This window comes from Ursus maritimus, unplaced genomic scaffold (assembly GCF_017311325.1).
Source record: "Ursus maritimus isolate PB19 unplaced genomic scaffold, ASM1731132v1 scaffold_1, whole genome shotgun sequence".
Taxonomy (NCBI): domain Eukaryota; kingdom Metazoa; phylum Chordata; class Mammalia; order Carnivora; family Ursidae; genus Ursus; species Ursus maritimus.
In genome coordinates this window covers 90,947,390-90,968,234 of record NW_024423343.1, presented here as the reverse complement: position 1 = coordinate 90,968,234, position 20,845 = coordinate 90,947,390, and the positions used below count along the sequence as shown (strand labels likewise).

Below are 20,845 nucleotides of genomic sequence, written 5' to 3'. Positions count from 1 at the left end.
AATGGTGACCTGATAAAATGATTTGGAATTTTTCCTTACTTTTCTGTTTTCTGAAACAGTTTGAGAAGAATAGGTATTAATACTTCTTTAAATATTTGGGAGGGGGCGTTTGGGTGGCTCAGTGGTTAAGTGTCCAACTCTTGATTTCAGCTTGGGTTGTGGTCTCAGGGTCATGGGATCAAGCCTCGTGTTGGGCTTCACACTGAGGGTCAAGCCTGCTTGGGATTCTTTCTCTCCCTCTCCATCTGCCCCTCTACCGCTCTGCCCCTGGTTTACATGCTCTCTCTCTCTCTCCCTCTAAAATGAGTAAATAAATCTAAAATAAATAAATAAATGAATGTTTGGTAGAATTCTCCTGTGAAGTAATCTGCTCCTGGACTTTTGCTTGAGCTTTTGGATACTGATTCAAATACGTTGCTGGTAACTGGCCCATTCAAATTTTCTATAATCTCTTAAAATCTTTTGTATATCTGTAGTGTTGGTTGTTATTATTTCCTTTTTCATTTCTGATTGTTTTAATTTAAGACCTCTCTCTCTCTCTCTTTTTTAAATTAGTCTTTTGTTTGTTTGTTTTTAAAGTATTATCTCCATTTAATTTTTTTTTCCCAAAGAACAATTTTTTTTCAGTCTTGAAGGTCTTAGTTCCTCACATGGGCTTTGGTGGTGGTTGCACCCATGGGTCTGAATCGGGGTGGGGGTGGTGTTCAGTTCTGTGCTTCACAAGAGCAATTCCTGACTACCTTGCTGTGTATGGTACAACTCACACAGTAATATAGTTTCACATACAGCTTGGGAAGCACATAGGCATTGAAGATACTTGCTTTGGAATGTCTCTGACAGCGGTAGCCTCTACTATGTTTTGAGTAACGAACTTCTTAATGGCCTTGTGCTTGGGTACACAACAGGCATACTTGGTGCAGTGAAGAGCCTGCACGTGGCTGTGGCGTTTTGGGCACAACAATTATTCCTTCTTTTCTTGGTCATCTTGGAAGTGAGGACCCAAGAGAGGATGGATCACTGTGTTTTCATATGTATTTTTCTCTTAGTAATTTTTTATTTCTTCTTTGACTTCTTGGTTGATCCATTCATTATTTAGGAACCTGTTATTTAACCTCCATGTATTTGTGTTCTTTCCAGATTATTTGTTGTGGTTGATTTCTAGTTTCATAGTGTGGTCAGAAAAGAGGCATGGTATGATTTAGATTTTTTTGAATTTGTTGAGACTTGTTTTGTGGCCTAATATGGGATCTAGTCTGGAGAATGTTCCAAGTGTACTTGAAGAGAATGTATATTAAGCTGTTTTAGGATGGAATGTTCTGAGTGTATCTGTTAAATCCATCTGGTCCAGTGTGTCATTCAAAGCCACTGTATCCTTGTTGATCTTCTGTTTGGATGATCTGTTTATTGATGTAACTGAGGTGTTAAAGACCACTACTATTATTGTACTAATATCAAGTAGTTCCTTTATTTTTGTTAATAAATATTTCAAGTATTTGAGTGTTCCCATGTTGTGTGCATAATATTAATAATTGCATGTTTTTCTTAATGTTAACTACATTTTAAGCCCTGGGTAAAACTAGCTAATATAGAGACTTAAAATTTTCTTATTGTAGTCAAACACCAGAAAAGCTTTCAGAAGAAAAGTGTAGAGTGAATATTACTAACTTAGGTATACTGAACCACATACAGAAGACAGGGTTTGAACATCCACTGCGGAACAGTTCAGGCTAAGTGGCATATGCCAAAAAGAGTTACGTGTATTTTAGTGAATACATATTGCCAGATATTGGTATATATCTAAAACTGTTTCTTAAGCACTTGGAAGACACTAAGGTGACATCTTCCAGAAAAGTTATAATCTGGGTTGTAGTACTATCTAATAGATACCAAATGTTATCCAAATAAAAATATTCACCTCTATTTAATTGTAGAACAGTATTTCCTAAATAATAAGGAAAACTATATGAACTATATAAAAGACTATAGAAGATATATATTTTAAGAAAATTAAATGTAAACTTTCAGATAAAATATAGCTAACAAAAAGTGGCTATAAAGGCCTCAGTCCATTTTACATTCTCTAAGTCTTATATTTTATGCAATTTTATTGGAGAAGAGGAAATTTATAATTACTGCCAACATTTTATTTTGACCATGCAAATACTGTCCAAATTTCCTTAGGCCCGTAAAAATATATTTTATAGAATTTTAGTTCAAAAGTCAAAAGAGAAAAGGAACTACTTTGGCAGGACATTCACAAAGGCAAACATTATTTCTACAAATATTCTTTATGTTAACAATCCTACAGAATATAATACAATAAAATCATAATAAAAATGTAACTATTAACAGATTTATTTCAAATATATATATTGTCTTTTATTTGAGGCTCAGCAAGTGGTAATTCTGAAGTTCTGGAAACATGATAATTTGTATAATTCACCTATAAATGCAATGTAATAAATTACCAATATTCCAATAGATTGGTCTCTCCCAATGGCTAGAAAACAAATTTTAAAAACCCAGTAGCTATATTATGATTTATTGTTGAGGAGACACTTCAAATATTCACAACGCAAGTATTTTCAATATAAAAAATATTAAAATTATAAATTAATGTAAGAAAATAGAACTGGTCAATACTAATTTTGAGTTATATATAAAACTTGCATACTAACCAACAAAGTGGAAAGCAAAATCTGCCATTGCTGCACAAAGTAAAAGCTCACGAGCTTCAAATTAATCATTGAAAAGTTGAGAAATTTAATTTTCAACCCCAAAATCATGTTTTAAGTATATTTAAAGTATATATAAAATAGATAAATTACATAAATCCTCAAAAGTACACATATTTATGTTTACTTTAAAAATATATCATAAAGGAATTTAACATAAAATATACTGTTGGGTTTTAGATAAGCAATTCATATTTAAAAATGTAAAATAAAATTCTCCACACTATTCTCTTAGTTTTAAATTATGACTTATAGATTACACTTTATTCCAAACCTCAGTATATACTAAATACATGCAAGGCTTTTTTTTCCCCCTTAATGATTAAAAAGTTGTTCTTACCCCACGTCAGTTTTATTCTGAATAACACTGATACCTTCTGGACCCAGCTCTGGGATCCATTTCTCTATTTCTTCTGTCCAAGGATATCTCAGAGATGAAGGGACCACTATTAAAAGAGGCCATTCCTCCTTATAGAAGTAAGCAATTGCAATTGCCTGGATTGTCTTTCCTAGGCCCATCTAAAATAAAAATAAATTAAAAATACATAAATACCTAAGTAGATAAATGCTGAAATATGTTGAAAGAAAATATTTATTAAATATTTACTTAAGAGTATTATCATCAAAATAATTTTCCAATGTAAAATCAATTGATTTACATAGTTAATAAAAAGCACAAGATTATGGTGACCTTTAAAATTCATTAAGCAAATTATGTTATTTTCTAACCATTTGTGACTGGACTTAGAGACAAAACAACCTGTTATTTAAAATATTAATTATATTGGACTCATATAACTTAATTTTATAAAGATGTATGTGACCATTTATAAGTTCTTCTCTTAAAACAAGGGTAAATGCCTTAACTATATATCACAATATCATGTTATTTAAAAGCTCGAATAAGCCCTAAATCATGCACATTTTATAAAAGTAAGCATAGAAAGGTTAAATTTTCTATTCAACTTAACAATTAACTGAATGCAAAACTAGTGTGAAAGTTCAGGTCTCTGGTGTTTTCCCACTTAATTGTTTTCATACTTATATCATAATGCCCCATTTCTAAGTGGTACCAGTTTAAAAGTAGTTACTAAATGAATGTTTTTAGTGATTTTGTTCCTAACAGCCAGAATATGAAGACAACCCAAATGTACTTCAACTGGTACATGGATAAAAACTGTGGTACACCCATGTAATAGAATACTATTTATCAATAAAAACGGAGCAAACTATTGCCATACACAACAACACGAGTAAGACCCAAATGCATTTTGCTAAATGAAAGAAGTCAAACTCAAAAGCCACAAACCATATGATTCCATGTTTATGTCAATACAGAAAACATATCAAAGTCGGGAAGTGGGAGGATGACAGCAGCATGAAGAAACTTTTGAGATGATAGGGCTGTTTTGTATTTTGATTGTGGTGACAATTACATGTCTGTACACATTTGTCAACTTATATAATTGTGCATTTAAAAAGGATGACTTTACCTAAGAGAGTGAAGTACACCTCAATAACACTGACTTTTTAAAAAAAAGTAGGTATGGGGGCGCCTGGGTGGCTCAGTCGTTAAGCGTCTGCCTTTGGCTCAGGGCGTGATCCCAGAGTCCTGGGATCGAGCCCCACATCAGGCTCCTCTACTGGGAGCCTGCTTCCTCCTCTCCCACTCCCCCTGCCTGTGTTCCCTCTCTCGCTGGCTGTCTCTCTCTCTCTGTAAAATAAATAAAAAATAAATAAAAATCTAAAAAAAAAAAAAAAAAAGTAATGATTATGAACCGTAAAGGAAAGACTAAAAGATGCAAGTCCTCCTGACTTGATGTTTCCTAGAGAAAAAAGATATAGATACCTAAGACAGTTAATTTAAAATGAGTTTTCAATGCTGAGCAAAATTAAAGAGAAGACAAAAAGGAAGTCTGCGATTTTTATCAAGTCTCCACTAAGAAAATCTTGTGTTATGTATTTTTCGTTAAACGACTGCTATTAACAATGACAAAAGAAATCCTAGAATATTCAAGCAAGCTAACATTTATATCAATCACATTTAGAAAGAGAAAACTAGTGTGAATTACTTAGGAAGATGTTGTTTTGACTGAAATAAAAGACTGCCAGATGGAGACAAGGTAAATGAAATGTAGGAAGTGACTTTGTTTCTGACCGGTGTTCAGTAAGTACTCAGACATTTGAATCCATGAGTAAATTAATGAATAAATAAAGATCAAGGTCATTAAATTCCGTGGGACAGGCAAAACCCAGGCAGAGAAAAAAACGGGAATACTGAAAAGATTTTAGTGCAATATTATCAGCTAGCATTTCAAAGTTCTGAAGCAAGTAACATTCAAAACTAGAGGCAAAGCAGGGGCGCCTGGGTGGCTGAGTTAGTTAAGCATCTGACTCTTGATTTCAGCTTAGGTCATGATTTCAGGGTTGTGAGAGTGAGCCCGAAGTTGGGCTCCGTGCTGGGTGTGGAGCCTGCTTAATATCCTCTCTCTCCTTCTGTTCCTCCCCCGCCAAAAAAGAAAAAAAAAAAAAAAAAAGAGCCAAAGCTAAGTCTAAAACCTTTAATGTATACAAGTGTCCATCAGTGGTTGAACCGATAAAGAAGCCATGGTATTTATATAAAATGGAGTATTATTCGGCCTTGAGAAAAAAGGAAATCCTGCCATTTCCCACAACCTGGACGGAGTGCAAGGACATTATGCTAAGTGAAATTAGCCAGACAGAGAATGATAGATACTGCATGGGATCATGTATACATAGAATCTTTGGACAAAAAGGAAGAAAGCACCAAACTGACAGTAACAGAGACTAAAAAAGTGGTTGCAGGGGTAAGAGATAGGAAGAATAGGGAGAAGGTGGTAAAAGGGTACAAACTTTCAGCTATAAGATGAATAAGGTCTGAGGACCTGACGGAAAGCATTTTGACTATAGTTGATAACACAGTGCCGTATGATTGAGGTTTGGTGGGTTGGTGGAACTAGGATGTTTTCAACAAAACAAAACAAAACAAAACAAAACGAAAAACCCAGAAAAGTATAGATATGTGAGGTGATTGATGTGTTAGATGTATAGGGGGAAACCGTTCACAATATATACATGGGTCAGGTCATCATGATGCATACTTCATAAGTCTTAAAATTTGCTTTTCTGCTATACCTCAATAAATCTAAAATTATTTTAAAAATACTGAATATGTAAGCTTTTAATATTGAAATAAGATCCATTTGCAGATAAAAATTGTTTCCTATCTAGGGTTTGAAGAATAAAATTCTGGTTGTTAGGCAGGGTTTGTTGACTGGGTAAGGGAACTTAGGAATATAGACATGCATACACACACAACCTAAATACTTAATTTCAAAATTAAATCATGTTACAGCCTAATATTCTATATCTCTTTCTAAGGAATAGCATGCAACAACAACCTTTAGGCCTACACAGCCAAATTGAAGATTTAGCTGACGGTAGTAGACCTAACCCTAAGAGAAATAAATAACTTTTACATAACTTAGTTTTATAAAACCAAACCTAAGAGCAATTATGCACAATATCTGGTATAATGACTGGTATATTTTCTTGTCCTCAAAAGCCCACCAATCCTCATAGCTGAATCCACTTAAAGTCACTAGATTCTGGGACTAATATGATTCCAAGGAAGCAGAAATGTACAAATTACAGATGCTTCTTGGCTTGGGGACACTGGTATTGCTTGCTTATACCAAACAACTATGACAAAGGAGCACAATTCCAGGAACTGAGCCATGGTCAATTCTGTGTGTGTAGACTATACACTGTGCCATAGCTATGGTTACCCGGCTTTGCTTCCTGCAGTGGGCTCATAGATCATTTTCTTAACTTCTGTTTCTCTGGAAATAGGGGTCTGCTTGCTACCCTAATTTTCTGGGAATTAGAAGTCTTTGTGCCTCAGATTCTATTACCAGATCCTCATCTTTTGCTTGCTGCTAAAGTTACTTGGTGCCTGTCTACCTAGAGTTTTGTGCACTTCATGTAGTGTGACTAAGTGTTCTCTGTGTTAACCTGCCAGGCACCTACTAATGAACCACTTAATTAAAATTTCTAATACTGTCTGCTACTGATATCAGGGACACAGGACTTCAAAAGGGATGTGTGGGAACAAAAACTGAAACAATAGGTAAGAAAAAAGTTGGGAAAAGAGAAGTTATGGATTGAGAAAAGAAGATAGAGGAACTGTCATAAATACAGGAAAGAATAAGAATAATCAAGATGTGCTGAAAAGCTAATCTCATGAGAAGTTTGAATTTATTTTTATCTTCTAGTTCCCTAATCCTGCTTTCTTATATATTTGCTATATTATACCAAATGAATAAGTTTTTAATCCCACATATGTCATTTTCAGCTCTAAAATGCACATCAGAATCTTTTAAAATATATTTTTAGATTCTTTTTAACAGATTAAATTCTCTATTGAAATTTTTTATCTATTCATTTCTGTTGTCCACCACTTCCTTGATGCTCTTGAATAAAAAAATCATTGTTATTTTAAAATCTCTTTCTGATAACACCAATATCTGATCACCTGTGGATTCTATTACCTAATTTTTCTTTTGGTACTGTTTCTCAGCATCCTTTATAATTTTAATTGTATTCCAGAAAATGATTGGTGAAGAAATTATATAAGCTTTGGATGATATCTTCCTCCAGAAGGAAATTAGGTTAAGTTTTCTTTTGGCACAAAAATTGAGTAACAGCAGATACCTCATTTCCTTTAAGTCTTGGTTTTAGGCTTTTTATGAGCAAGTTTATTTTAGATTTGCCCTTATTACTAGGGTTTGGTCTTTACTACTAGGGAATATACTTCTGGAGGTCACCACAAGCCCAGGCAGAGTATTTACCAAGATTCTTTTCCCTTGACAAGGCACAACTCTGATCTGTGTCCTCAGCACCACAATAATGCTAAAATCTCTGCCTTGTTCTTTCTCTTCCAACTATAAATTTCTGCTGGGCTTTTTGGAGTTCATCCTGTGTGTGTATACTTTTAAGACAGAGCCAATGATGTGAGGGTAATATCTATGCAGATTTCTTGGGTCTTTCTCTCAAGTTACCTTCTCTCTGGGATTCTTCTCTTCATTTCCCAATGGTATGGTGCACAGTTTGATAGCTAGACAGAGTGGTCTCTGATACAAACAGAGTGGTCTCTGATACAAACAGGTTTAAGCAGCCTGTTTCAAATATGTGCTGAAAAAACTGAAGATATAGTGATGGATCTAGGCAGCTGAAGAACAGAAAGTCAATTTGGGGAGCTATCAGTGTACTATTTCATTAAGTTTAGGAAATTCTATATATTTTTTATTGTTCCCAGCTATCTTATCACATGATTTCTTAATAACATAAAAAATCATGACTGCCTTTTAAGACCTAAACTATTAAATTTTTTTTAAAGATTTTATTTATTTATTCGACAGAGACAGAGACAGCCAGCGAGAGAGGGAACACAAGCAGGGGGAGTGGGAGAAGAAGAAGCAGGCTCATAGCAGAGGAGCCTGATGTGGGGCTCGATCCCGTAACGCCGGGATCATGCCCTGAGCCGAAGGCAGACGCCCAACCGCTGTGCCACCCAGCCGCCCCTAAACTATTAAATTTTTTAAAAGTAAGTATCAATTAAGAAACAAGGAGCCATTGTAAAAAGAAAGGTTCCCAAGTCAACGAGTCTTAAGTATAAGAAATGGAAGGATTAATTTAGCTAAGAAGGTAATGTGTTGAATATAAGAATAAACAATGGGAGCAAAGCAAAGGGTGTGATAAAGAGTCTGATTCCATTTTTAATGTTTGAATGCTGACAGCTTTTAAGCCCCATTTAGTCCTCCTTACCCTCTTGCCCTAAATCCAGGCAAGCTGATAAGAAAATGTGGGCATTACTTCCTTTAGCATCAGAGGGAAATTCAAAACAACAAAACCACAGCCCTCATGTTGAAAACCATGATCCTAGGCCAACTCCATGAACCCAATAAAAAACCAAGTCAGTCTCCTTTCCTTATTCTCTCATGTGTCTTCTTATAGGCACAATTCAGTAGAAAATAAATCTGATGGAAATCCTCAAACAAAACATGATTCAAACTAAAAGTATATGACTAAAATCTCATGCTCCCATTAAGGAAAGAGTGGATCACATAATACAGGAAAACAGTTCTAGATAAAATTTGTAAATACAAAAATAATTGCTGGGACAATATTTTTGCTATATATATAAACTTTAAAAAACTGTACCTACATTTCAAGTATTTTCCAAAGAATTAAAATAGCATAACATTCAACTATAAGACCAAAAACACACTCAAATAATGTGGGTATACAGAAGTAATTATATTCAATAGGTGGTTCAAAGCCTTTGGCTCTCACTACAAAAGAATTTGTTAAACTAAAATGGCCCAGCGTTTCAAGATGATTAAGTCTAAATCAACTACTGAGAACCAAAGGCCTAACTCAATAATGGTACAACCATCTTATGGAGATACTACATAAGACGAATTAAATAGAATACTTTAACTTCAAAGGTACATTTTATCAATGTATTCAAACTATGAATCACTATTTTATTTAGTGGAATAATTTTGGCTTTTCTAAATGTCTTATTCTACAAAATTACTAAGAGCAATTAAACAACATTGATCTTAACTGACACACAAAATTTCATTTTCAATTTTTTATATTGTGATTGCATTTATATAGCAAATGCATAAATCAGAAGATGACTTCTGATTGAGAACTTTGTTTGACTAGAAGTTTCCAATTAAAAAAATTTTTCTTTGGAAGTTTTCAGTTTTAAGGTTATAAAGCAGTTTGTAAGGATAAGGGTAAGGATGCAGGTTTATCTTTAGAGTAGGTGATCAATTTGTTCTAGAAGAGACCCCTTTAAAGAAGACTTTGAGATATGCAGACTTTAAATCTTAATGAGACTGAACTGAGTAAAGAAGCCCACATATAGAAAAGTCAGACTGAAAGACTATATTCGATTAGTTGTTACTGCTAAGAAGATGTATGGTTTACCTGAACTATTTCCATATCTTTGTAGATTAAATTATATAGGCATACCTCATTTTACTACACTTCATTTATGTAATTTTCAAATAGTGTGATTTTTTAAAACAGAAAACTTATGGAAATTTACATCAAGCAAATCTACTGATGCCATTTTTCGAACAGCATTTGCTAACATCATGTATCTGTGTCACACTTTGGTAATTCCTGCAATATTTCAAACTTTTTTTATTATAATTATATTTGATTATATAATCTAGAGTCAGGGTTCTTTCATGTTACTATTGTAATTGTTTTGGGGCACCACAAACCACACCCATAAAAGATGGCAAACTTAATTAATAAATATTGTGTGTGTTCTGACTATTCCACTGATAAGCTGTTCCCCCATCTACCTCCCTTCTCCTCAGGCCTCTCTATTTCCTGAGACACAACAATATTGAAATTAGGCCAACTAAAAACCTTACCATGGCCTCGAATTATTCATGTGAATGGAAGAGTTGCATGTCTCTCACTTTAAATCAAAAGCTAAAAATTATTAAGCTTAGTGAGGAAGGTATGTCAAAAGCTGGGCCTCTTGTACCAAACAGGTGGCCAAGTTGTGAAGACAAAGGGAACATCCTTGAAAGAAATTAAAAGTGCTATGCCAGGGAACACACGAATGATCAAAGAGCAAAAGAGTCTTATTTCTGATGTGGAGAAGGTTTCAATGGTCTGGATTGAAGAGCAGGCCAACCACTACATTCCCTTAACCAAAGCCTAATCCAGAACAAGGCCCTAACTCTCTTCAGTTCTGTAAAGGCTGAGGTGAGGAAGCTGCAGAAGAAAAGTCTGAAGCTAGCAGAGGCTGGTCAAAAGCTGTCTTCAGAACATAAAAGTGCAAGGGGAAGCCACAAGTGCTGATGTGGAAGCTGCAGCAAGTTCTCCAGAAGATCTAGCTAAGAGCATTAATGAAGGGGGCTACACTAAACAACAGATTTTCAATGTGAACGAAACAACCTTCTATTGAAAGAACATGCCATCTAGGACTTCATAGCTGGAGACGAGAAGTCAGTGCCTGGCTTGAAAGCTTCAAAGGACAGGCTGACTCTCTGGGTAAGGGCTAATACAGTGACTTTAAGTTGAATCCAGGGCTCATTTACATTCCCAAAATCCTAGGGCCTTTAAGAATTATGCTCAATCTACTCTGCCTGCATTCTACAAATGGAACAAAAAAGCCTGGATGACAGCACATCTGATTACCACATGGTTAGCTGACTATTTTAAGCCCACTCTTGAGACCTACTGCTCAGAGAAAGAGATGAATCTCAAAATATCACTGCTTATTGACAAAGCACCTGGCCCCCCAAGAGCTCTGATGGAAAGAAATGTACAATGAGATGAATGTTGCTTTCTTGTCTGTTAATACAACATCCATCTTGCAGCCCACGGATCAAGGAGTAATTCTGACACTGAAGTCTTATTATTTAAGAAAAACATCTTGTAAGGATACAGCTGTCATAGTGATACCTCTGATGAATCTGAGCAGTCAACTGAAAACATTTTGGAGACTATTCACCATTCTAGATGACATTAAGAACATTCATCGTGATTCATGGGAAGTGGTAAAAATATCAACATGAATAGGAGTTTGGAAAAAGTTGATTCCAACCCTCTTAGATGACTTTGAAAGGTTCAAGATGTTAGTGGAGGAAGTAACTGCAGATGTGGTAGAAATAGCAAGAGAACCAGAATTAGAAGTGGAGCCTGAAGATGCGATGAATTGGTATAATCTCATATAACACTTTAACAGATGAGGACTTTCTTCTTACAGACGTGGAAAGAAAGTGGCTTCTTACATGGAATCTACTTCTGGTGAAGATGCTGTGAAGATTGTCAAAGTGGCAACAAAGGATTTAGAATATTACATAAACTTGGTTGATAAGCAGTAGCCAAGTTTGAGAGGACTGAGTCCTATTTTGAAAAAAGTTCTACTTTTTACCCAGTTTATGTGGGTAAAATGCGATCTCAAACAGCATCACATGCTACAAAGAATTGTGTATTTTTAAGTTTTTATTTAAATTCTAGTTAGTTAACATACAGGGTAATATCAGTTTCAGGTGTACAATATAGTGATTCAACACTTCCATAAAACACCTGGGTATTATTTTAAGAAAATGCCACAGCCACCCCAATCTGCAGCAATTACCAACTGATCATCAACATCAAGGCAAGACCATTTGGCAGCAAAAAAATTATGACTTACTGAAAGCTCAGATGTTGGTAGAGTGGTTTGTGACAGGTCTCCCCAAAATACGCCAATTTGTCATTAAGATTATTTTGAGTTAGTAACATTAAAAAAAAACCCAAAGATTTAGGAAAAGCTTTTTACCTCCCCCACAATTACCAAAAAGAATTTAGATGGAGGATCTACTCCAGGAGGAGACCTATCACTATAGTTAACTGCATTGTAATATGTACTAGGTATGAAAGAGAGGCAGGAAAGTCTGTTATGTCTCATTGTTTCTAAATGGCCCAACCAGCATTTATTTACCAAACAGTTACTCTTTTCATCATCCTGTGAACTGCACTCCTTCCCCTTTAAGTCCAACACCTGCACCCCTTTCTCTTTAGTTCAAAATGATATATATATAGTTTTAAACTGTCTTTGGAATTGCATTTCTATGTGGATCCCTAACATACATGAAATTAAATTGGATTTTCTCCTGTTAATCTGTACTTCATGTCAATTTGATCCTCAGTTTAGCCAGAAGTACCTTAAAAGGCAGAGTAAATGTCTTCCTTCCCCACAATTGTTAGCATATTGTAGCAGTATTTTAAGCTAAGGTATGTACATTTCTTTTTCAAACATAATGCTACTGCACATTTAATAGACTACACCATAGTGGAAACACAACTTTTATATGCACTAGGAAACCAAAGAGTTCATCTGACTCACTTTATTGTGGTAGTCTGGAATTGTACCTGCAGTATCTCCAAGGTATGCCTATAATTTCCTTTCCTATAGGTGATTTAGATGGTATGTTGCAAAATTATTGTTTGTTCTTAGATGTGTGTGTGCATGTGTGTGTTCATTCATGTGTTTTTGTCTTACAAAAGACTAGGAGAGAGAACAGACAATAGGGATACAGACATACAGGCCTGATATTCTCTTTACTCAAGAATGAAGAGGTGACCTGTTCAGAAATGTGTTGTCACACTTCTCTGATTGTCGACCTCTTCCTCATGGATGGGAGCAGGCTTTCTCCTGAAGGGAAAACACTGGGGTCAAATGAGGCTGGAAAGGAGGTGGTCTTCAGGGGATGATGGGATAAAACACTTCTTTATCTAAAAATAAGACACTGAGTTGAGGATGGCAGTAAAACTCAAGTAGGTCAGTACACCAAAGCACAGCTTACTGATACTGTGTGGGAGATAGCAAAAAGAGTACAGTGATGAAGCTCTGCAATGAACAGAGAGGTTAGATCTGAGCAAAAGTACTTTAAAAATAACCATTTCTACTATTAGCAGTTAATTGTTATGCTTTCAATAATGAAGTTTTATCCTTGCCAAATTTCTAGGAAAGTTTCATTAAAAATCACAGCTTTACAAATGGGATAAAATGTTATCAACAGGTAAATCTGAGCTAAGGGTATATGGAAACTCTTTGTACTACTCATATTCGTGCAGCTCTTCTATATGAATGAAATACTTTTCAAATAAAAATCTGAGGGAAAAAAGTTACAGCTCCACAACCTGGTATCACTTGTACTGGGAGGAGGAATGAAAGGGCCGTCCTATATTTCAAAAGAAGTGGCCAAGAGGAAATGATACTGAACTATTCCAGACAGTGCTGAAAGAAGAAAAACTCAATTCTTTCAAAATTACTTTTATCAGTCAACATTAACACTCATATGAAAACCTGAAAGGCAGCACAAAAGTAATAAAAGATCAATCTCACCTGTGAGTACTGGCACAATCATTTTAAGTAGACTATTAGAATTTGGTAGACCATTCAAATTATAACAAATGATGAAGAGGAGATCAAGTCCAGGAATAAAAAGACTGTTCAACATAAGTAAGTCTGCTACTATAATTCAAAATGTTTATGGTAATCATTATATGCTAAAAAAGGCGTTATATACTAAAAAGGCTAAAAAAATCAACACTCATTCTTGATAAAAGCCCTTTATTTATTGACTATTACACCAAGAGGATAATCTCTTCACAGGAGAAAAAGTATGTGTCACAAACAAAAAGGACCTACAGTTTTTAATGGATAAAACATTCCCATTAATATCAGAAACAGTAGAAAGAAATGAGATATATAAATATTAGGACTGACAAGCAAAAAGTATATTAGTTGCAGATAATATTACCAAATACTTAGAAACCAGAAGAATCAATAGGAAAATAATTACTACTATTGGTAGTAATATTTAACTATTACATACAGAATTCAAGTAATTAGCTAGTTCCAAAATTATGATGAAAGAAGTTTGGTGCTTTGGTATTTTGGAAGGAATAATCACAACAGAACAATGAAACAGAAGAGAATATAACAACATGCCAAATACCTATGGGAACTGAAAACATGATAAAAGTGGCATTTTAAGCTACTGAAAACAATGGTTCACTCAATTAATGCTATTAGGAAAATTGGCTAATGAAGGAAATCAGAATTTGTCACTCCAAAATAAGCCTTAATGGAGTAAGGGGATTACTTGAGGTGATTATTTTTGAGAAACAGTAAACATAGAAGAGGTTGTGAAGATGGAGCTTAAGTTATAATATTGTAGGTAAAATTTACATTTAAAAGGAAATCTTTGTTTGTCTCCTTCTCTGTACCTGCAAGAGAGTGAGGCCTGAAAACCATAAGAACTCAATATGAATGGAGAAGGGACTGACCTAAATCTGCATAACTAACCTTATCCTTGTTTACCATGGTTTTCCTGGTAACCTCCCATAACTGCCTGAACCACCATCTTTCTTTTGTGTTTAGCTGAAGATGGTATTTAAGGTGGTAGCATGGGCCATTTCAGGGAGTTTAATCATTTTACCTGGGTATCTCCACTGTGTACATGAAGTTTTCTTTTTAATAAACTTTTTAATAAACTTCTATTTATATATTTTTTGTCTTTTCTACCAGAAGACTCAGACAAGAATTCAAAGGGTAGAGGGAAAATTATATTTCCTTCCTTACAATCATATTTAGCTTTAAAGAGTCATAAGACATAGTAAAACTTGAGATACGTAACTATAATGTGAAACGTGTATGTATTATGCATTCAAACATTACCACTCTTAAGATAAAATAAATAAAATATCATGACAGAATAATACAGATTGGTGGTAAAGCTCCATAGTTCAGAAGGAGATTTTCCATATATTTTTTTCATATCTTTTTTAAAACCTGTTTTGTAAAATCAAAATCAGATGAACGAACGGTAATAAGATTCTATTCATTTTCTCCATATGTATTATGGGATTAGTGCCTGGAGGCTTTTTTGAAAGCGAAATTCCAACACAACACAAAGAGCATAATTATAGATGCTGAGGAAATGAAGAAAGAAAAGGAATAGAAAAAAAAAAGTAGCCTAAACTTTTGGTTTTGATCTAGGTTCTTTTTTTTTCTTTTTTGAGGGGGGAGGGGCAGAGGGAGAGGAAGAGACAATCTTAAGAAGGCTCCATACCCAGCGGGTGGGCCCAACAGGGGGCCAATCTCACAAGCCCTGAGATCAAGACCTGAGCCAAAATTAAGAGTCAGATGCTTAACCCACTGAGCCACCCAGTTGCCTCTTGAACTAGGTTCTTAAAATCTAACATACATATGAATGACTCGCTAGTTAAAAATTCAGGCTTCCAGGCACCAACTCCCCAAACTGTAATTTAAAGAAACAAGACTTTTTTTTTTGTCTGCACATTTTTTTCAATTTTCAATTTATTTTTATTTCTTTTTTAAACTGGACTTTTAAAATAATGACTCCTAAAGTGATTCTTGGTGGACGACTCTCGGGATGTATTTTGAGAATAACTACTCTAAAGAGTAAACTTTGGGATAAAAAAATCTTAAAGAGTATTTTGCTTAATTTTTAGCTATTTTATTCTCAAGATTTAAAAAAAAGGGTGAAACCGGAATTGACACAGGATTTCGTTTTTGAACATATTAATTTCTATATAACTTTGTTCCATAAGTGATCTTAAATTACAGTTTGAAGCAGTACCATAAACAGTGCTTTCTACTGCTAAAAAGTAAACAATAGGCCCAAAATGATGTCACTTAGAATAAGACCCCAAGTTAGTAAAATTAGACTTAATACCTCATCTAACAGCAGTTTCAACTTCCCCCCAAAATGCAGTCTTAACAGGTCAGTGAGGAATTTTATGATCAATGCCAATGAGCCTTCACACAGGCACTCTCCATTCAGCAAAGGAAGATGAGGTAATCTGCATGATAAGATCCTCAACCCTTCCCCCTAAAGAAAAGAGACTTTGCCTGGAATAATCTATTCTTTCCTTTTGCTTATAAATTTCTAGCATCTAGCCTTCCCTATAAAAATCTTTCATTTTGTACAACTCTTTGGAGCTTCCCTCTACTTCTAGATGGCATGCTGTCCGATTCATGAATTGTTTAATAAAGCCAATCAGATCTTTAAATTTACTCTGTTGAATTTTGTCTAACACTACTTTGCTATTTAGTACACAGAATAACTTCAACAAAAACAGAATTCTGCTTCTACCTTCACAATCTATTTAGATGAACTAACAATTTAACAGAAAAAGAAATTTCAGCAACTTAATAAAGGCTCAAAAAGGGAATCTAATTTGCATGTTGCTTTATCTGTTATTTCAGAGAGTCAATTAAAGGACGATATTTAAGAGGTTATGATGAAAACTTAACTATTTAAAAACTGGAAGAATAAATAATTTACATCACTAAAATATCTAGTTATGATGAACACAAAGAAATCAAACATAAAGCATTCATAAATGGAAGCAAAATGTGTGGAAAAATACAAAATTATCCATGTGTTATGATAACACTATAAACATGCTGTTCAGAAATGGAAACAAAAGCGTCTCTCAAAAGCATATGAAAACAAGGACTAGGAAACAAAGGACAGGAGCTTGGGAAGATGGTGAAATGGAAGCAAAATGTGTGGAAAAATACAAAATTACCCATGTGTTATAATAACACTGTAAATATGCTGTTCAGAAATGGAAACAAAAGAGTCTCTCAAAAGCATATGAAAATAAGTACTAAGGAACAAAGGACAGGAGCTTGGGAAGATGCTGGAGTAGAAGGACCCTAAGATCACCATGTGCCATGTTTACAACTAGATATCTCATCCACTTCTGAGACAATAAATCGGAGAGTCATCTGAATACTGGCAGAGCAAACTGCACAACTAAATAAAGAGAAGAAGCTGCATCTGAAAGGTTAGGACAGTCAGAAAGGCGGTGGGAGGCTGCCCGCTGGAAGGAGGAAGCTTCATGCACAGAGAGGGCAGAGAAAAGGGCCCCCATATCAGGGAGCACACACATTTAAGACTAATCCCCATAACATTTGGCTTCAAAAGACAGAGGGTTTGAATTCCATGAGTTTGGGTTTTTAAAAATTAATTAACTAATTAATTAATTAAGAGACCGAGAGAGCCTGTGAGCAAGGGTATGGGAGGCTCAAAGGGAGAGGAAGAGAGAGAATCCTAAGCAGGCTCCACACCCAGCTCAGAGCCCAATGCCAGGATCCATCTCACAACTCTGAGAACATGACCTGAGCCAAAATCAAGAGTCAGACACTTAAGCAACTCAGCCACTCAAGTGGCCCTGAATTCTAAGTTTGTAAAACCAATGTGACTTGGAGCCTGTAACTTTAAAAGTTAGCTGACTCAGCACTGGAGGAGGTGGGAAGGCAAGTGATAGCCAGGTCGATGCCCTTAAAGAGACAACAGCCTACACTGAGAGCTAACATAAAAACTGCAGTTTACACAGTGCCAGGGGCCAATGGGAGACCGATCTGTTCATTCTGATTTCAAAGCATGTTGGGAGTCTTCAAAAACAAAGGAGCTGGAAGGTGCCATTTTCCTCTCCTGCACCCCAGCATAAACACAGAGCTACCTCCAAAATGTAGGGCTGCACAGACACTAGATACCTAACCTGTCAGCAGTGCCCCATGGCCATGAGTTCTCCTGAGGACTTGCCTGCCCCAAGTCTGCTAACCTCAGCCCTGGGCTCAGGGTAAATTTGTTAAAGCTGTGCATTTGCCCACCAAGCCACCAGGAGCACAGCAACCACCTGGTTCCGCCTTTACCTGCCAGGCCGTGTGCCCCAGCCATCATAACACACAGTGCCGAGTGCCCAGCTTTGTACCTGGCCATTCTGGCCCACAGCACCCCGCTTCACCAATGCTTTGGGGGATCTGAAGGACTAGTGGCTCAATGCAAATTTTGCTGCAGCAATGTTCTCAAGTTCCCCGGTGGACACGTCCCCTATAAGCTTTCCTATCTGGGTCTCACTAATAGCACAGTGACCAAGAGCAGGCCAAAACAGGAAGAGACCCAGTGCAGATAACTACACTGAAAGGAAAAACGACTCAGATACAACAGTAGGGTGTAAGTGACACATATAGGATACTGTGCTGAACTGCTAGATTATGCTGTAAAGGGAACACTACACTGAAGAGCAACCTAAGAGCTTTTCTTCATAAAGTCACTACTCTCAAGAGCAGAAGACACACCAAATTTCCTTAAGACACAGAAAGAGACACAGACAGGCAGACAAAATGAGGAGACAGAGAAATTCATCCCAAAGAAAAGGACAAGGCCACAGTCAGAGATCTAAGCAAAACATATATAAGTAACATGACTAATAGAGAATTTAAAGCAATGATCATAAGGATACTCACTGAACTTGAGAAAAGAGTGGAAGACATGAGTGAGACCCTTAATTCAAAGATAAGGAATAACACAGCAGAGATGAAGGGTGTAATAAGCAAAAAGAGAAACACACTTGATAGAATGAATGCAGGATAGAAGAAGCAGAGGAACTAATTAGCAACCTAGAAGACAGAATAATGGAAAGTAAGCAAGCTGAACAAAACAGAGAAAAGAATGATGCAAAACGAAAACAGATTTAGGGAACTCAGTGACTCCATCAAATGTAGTAACATTCATATTACAGCAGTCCCTGAAGGAGAAGAGAGAGAAAAGGCGGTGGGAAATTTATCTGAAGAAACAATATCTGAATATTTCCCTAATCTGGGGAAGGAAACACATATCCAGATCTAGGAAGCAAAGAGAACTCCCATCAAAATCAACAAAAGCAGACCCACACCAAGACATATTGAATTAAATTGGTGAGATACAGTGATAAAGAAAAAATGTTAAAAACAGCAAGACAAAAGAAGTCAGTACTTACAAGGGAAAACCCAGAAGGCAATCAGGAGATTTTTCAACAGAAACTTTGAAAGCCAAAGGGGACTGGCATGATATAGTCAAAGTGCTGAGTGGGAAAAATCTGCAGGAAAGAATACTCTATCCGGCAAGGCTATCATTCAGGATAGAAGAAGCGACAAAGAGTTTCCCAGACAAAAACTAAAGGAGTTCATGACCCATGACCACTAAACCAGCTCTTCAAGAAATACTACAGAGGACTCATTGTGTGGAAAGGAGAGTCTAAAAGTGACAGCACATAGGTAGCAAACATAAAACCAGAACAAAAAAATTCTGTAAAAAAAAAAAAAAAAAGAGTTAAGGACTCACACACACACAAAAGGATATAATACAGAATAATGTACAAAATGTGGAGAGGAGGGGCGCCTGGGTGGCACAGCGGTTAAGTGTCTGCCTTCGGCTGAGGGCCTGATTCTGGCGTTATGGGATCAAACCCCACATCAGGCTCCTCCACTATGAGCCTGCTTCTTCCTCTCCCACTCCCCCTGCTTGTGTTCCCTCTCTTGCTGGCTGTCTCTATCTCTGTCAAATAAATAAATAAAATCTTTTAAAAAAAATGTGGAGAGGAGAGGAGAGAATGGAATGAAACTTAAATAACTATCATCTTAATATAGACTTCTATATGCACAAGAAATTATATACAAACTTACTGGTAACTATATATCAAAACCACTACAAAATATGCAAAGAATAAAGAGAAAGAAATTAAAATATATCCCTAAAGAAAGACAGCAAAATATGAAAAAAAGAATAAGAGAAAATCTTCAGAAACAACCAGAAAACAAGTAATAAAAATGGCAATAAATAGAAAGCTATCAATAATTACTTTGTTTGTAAAAGGACTAAACCCTCCAACCAAAAGAGACAGGGAGACAGAATTGATTAAAAAAAAAAAAGAAGACCCATCTATATGCTGCCTATAAGAGACTCATTTTAGACCTAAAGACACCTGCAGATTGAAAGTGAGGGGAAGGACAAACTATATGTTTCAAATGGGTGTCAAAAGAAAGCCAGATTAGTGGTATTTACAGGGACAAAGAACTTTAAAACAAAGACTGTAACAAGAGACAAAGAAGGAAACTATATAATAATAAAGGGGACCACCCAAATATACACATATAAGCAAAAATTCTCAACAAAACATTGGCAAACTGAATTCAACAATACGTTAAAAAAAAATCACTCACCGTGATCAAGTGGGATTTATTCCCAGGATGCAAGGTGGTCCAATATTTGCAAAACAACCAATGTGATACATCACATCAAAAAGAGAAAAGTAAGAACCATATGATCCTTTCAATAGATGCAGAAAAAGCATTTGAGAAAGCATAACATCCACTCATGATAAAAAAACCTCCACGAAGAAAGGTCAAAGGGAACACACCTCAACATAATAAAAGCCATATATGAAAAATCCACAGCTGACATCATCCTTAGTGGGGGAAAAACTGAGAGCTTTTCCCATAAGGTCAGGAACAAGACAAAGATGTCCACTCTCACCATTTTTATCACATAGTACTGGAAGTCCTAGCCATAGCAATCAGACAACAAAAAGAAATCAAAGCCATACAAATCAGTAAGGAAGAAGTAAAACTGTCACTATTTGCAAATGATGTGATATTATATAGAAAAAACCCAAAGACTCCACCAAAAAACTGGTAGAAC

The 20,845-nt window shown here is 35.7% G+C and overlaps 1 protein-coding gene and 1 pseudogene across 1 annotated transcript in view; both read right to left on the bottom strand.

Moving 5' to 3' along the window:
- ZRANB3 (zinc finger RANBP2-type containing 3) overlaps positions 1 to 20,845 on the bottom strand; it is a 302,057-nt gene that overhangs the window by 136,025 nt on the left and 145,187 nt on the right. The window contains exon 4 of the mRNA XM_008695852.2: positions 3,076 to 3,254. Coding sequence (XP_008694074.1) covers positions 3,076 to 3,254 — 179 coding nt within the window. The remainder of the gene's footprint in view (positions 1 to 3,075; positions 3,255 to 20,845) is intronic.
- LOC103667670 lies at positions 647 to 1,055 on the bottom strand (annotated as a pseudogene).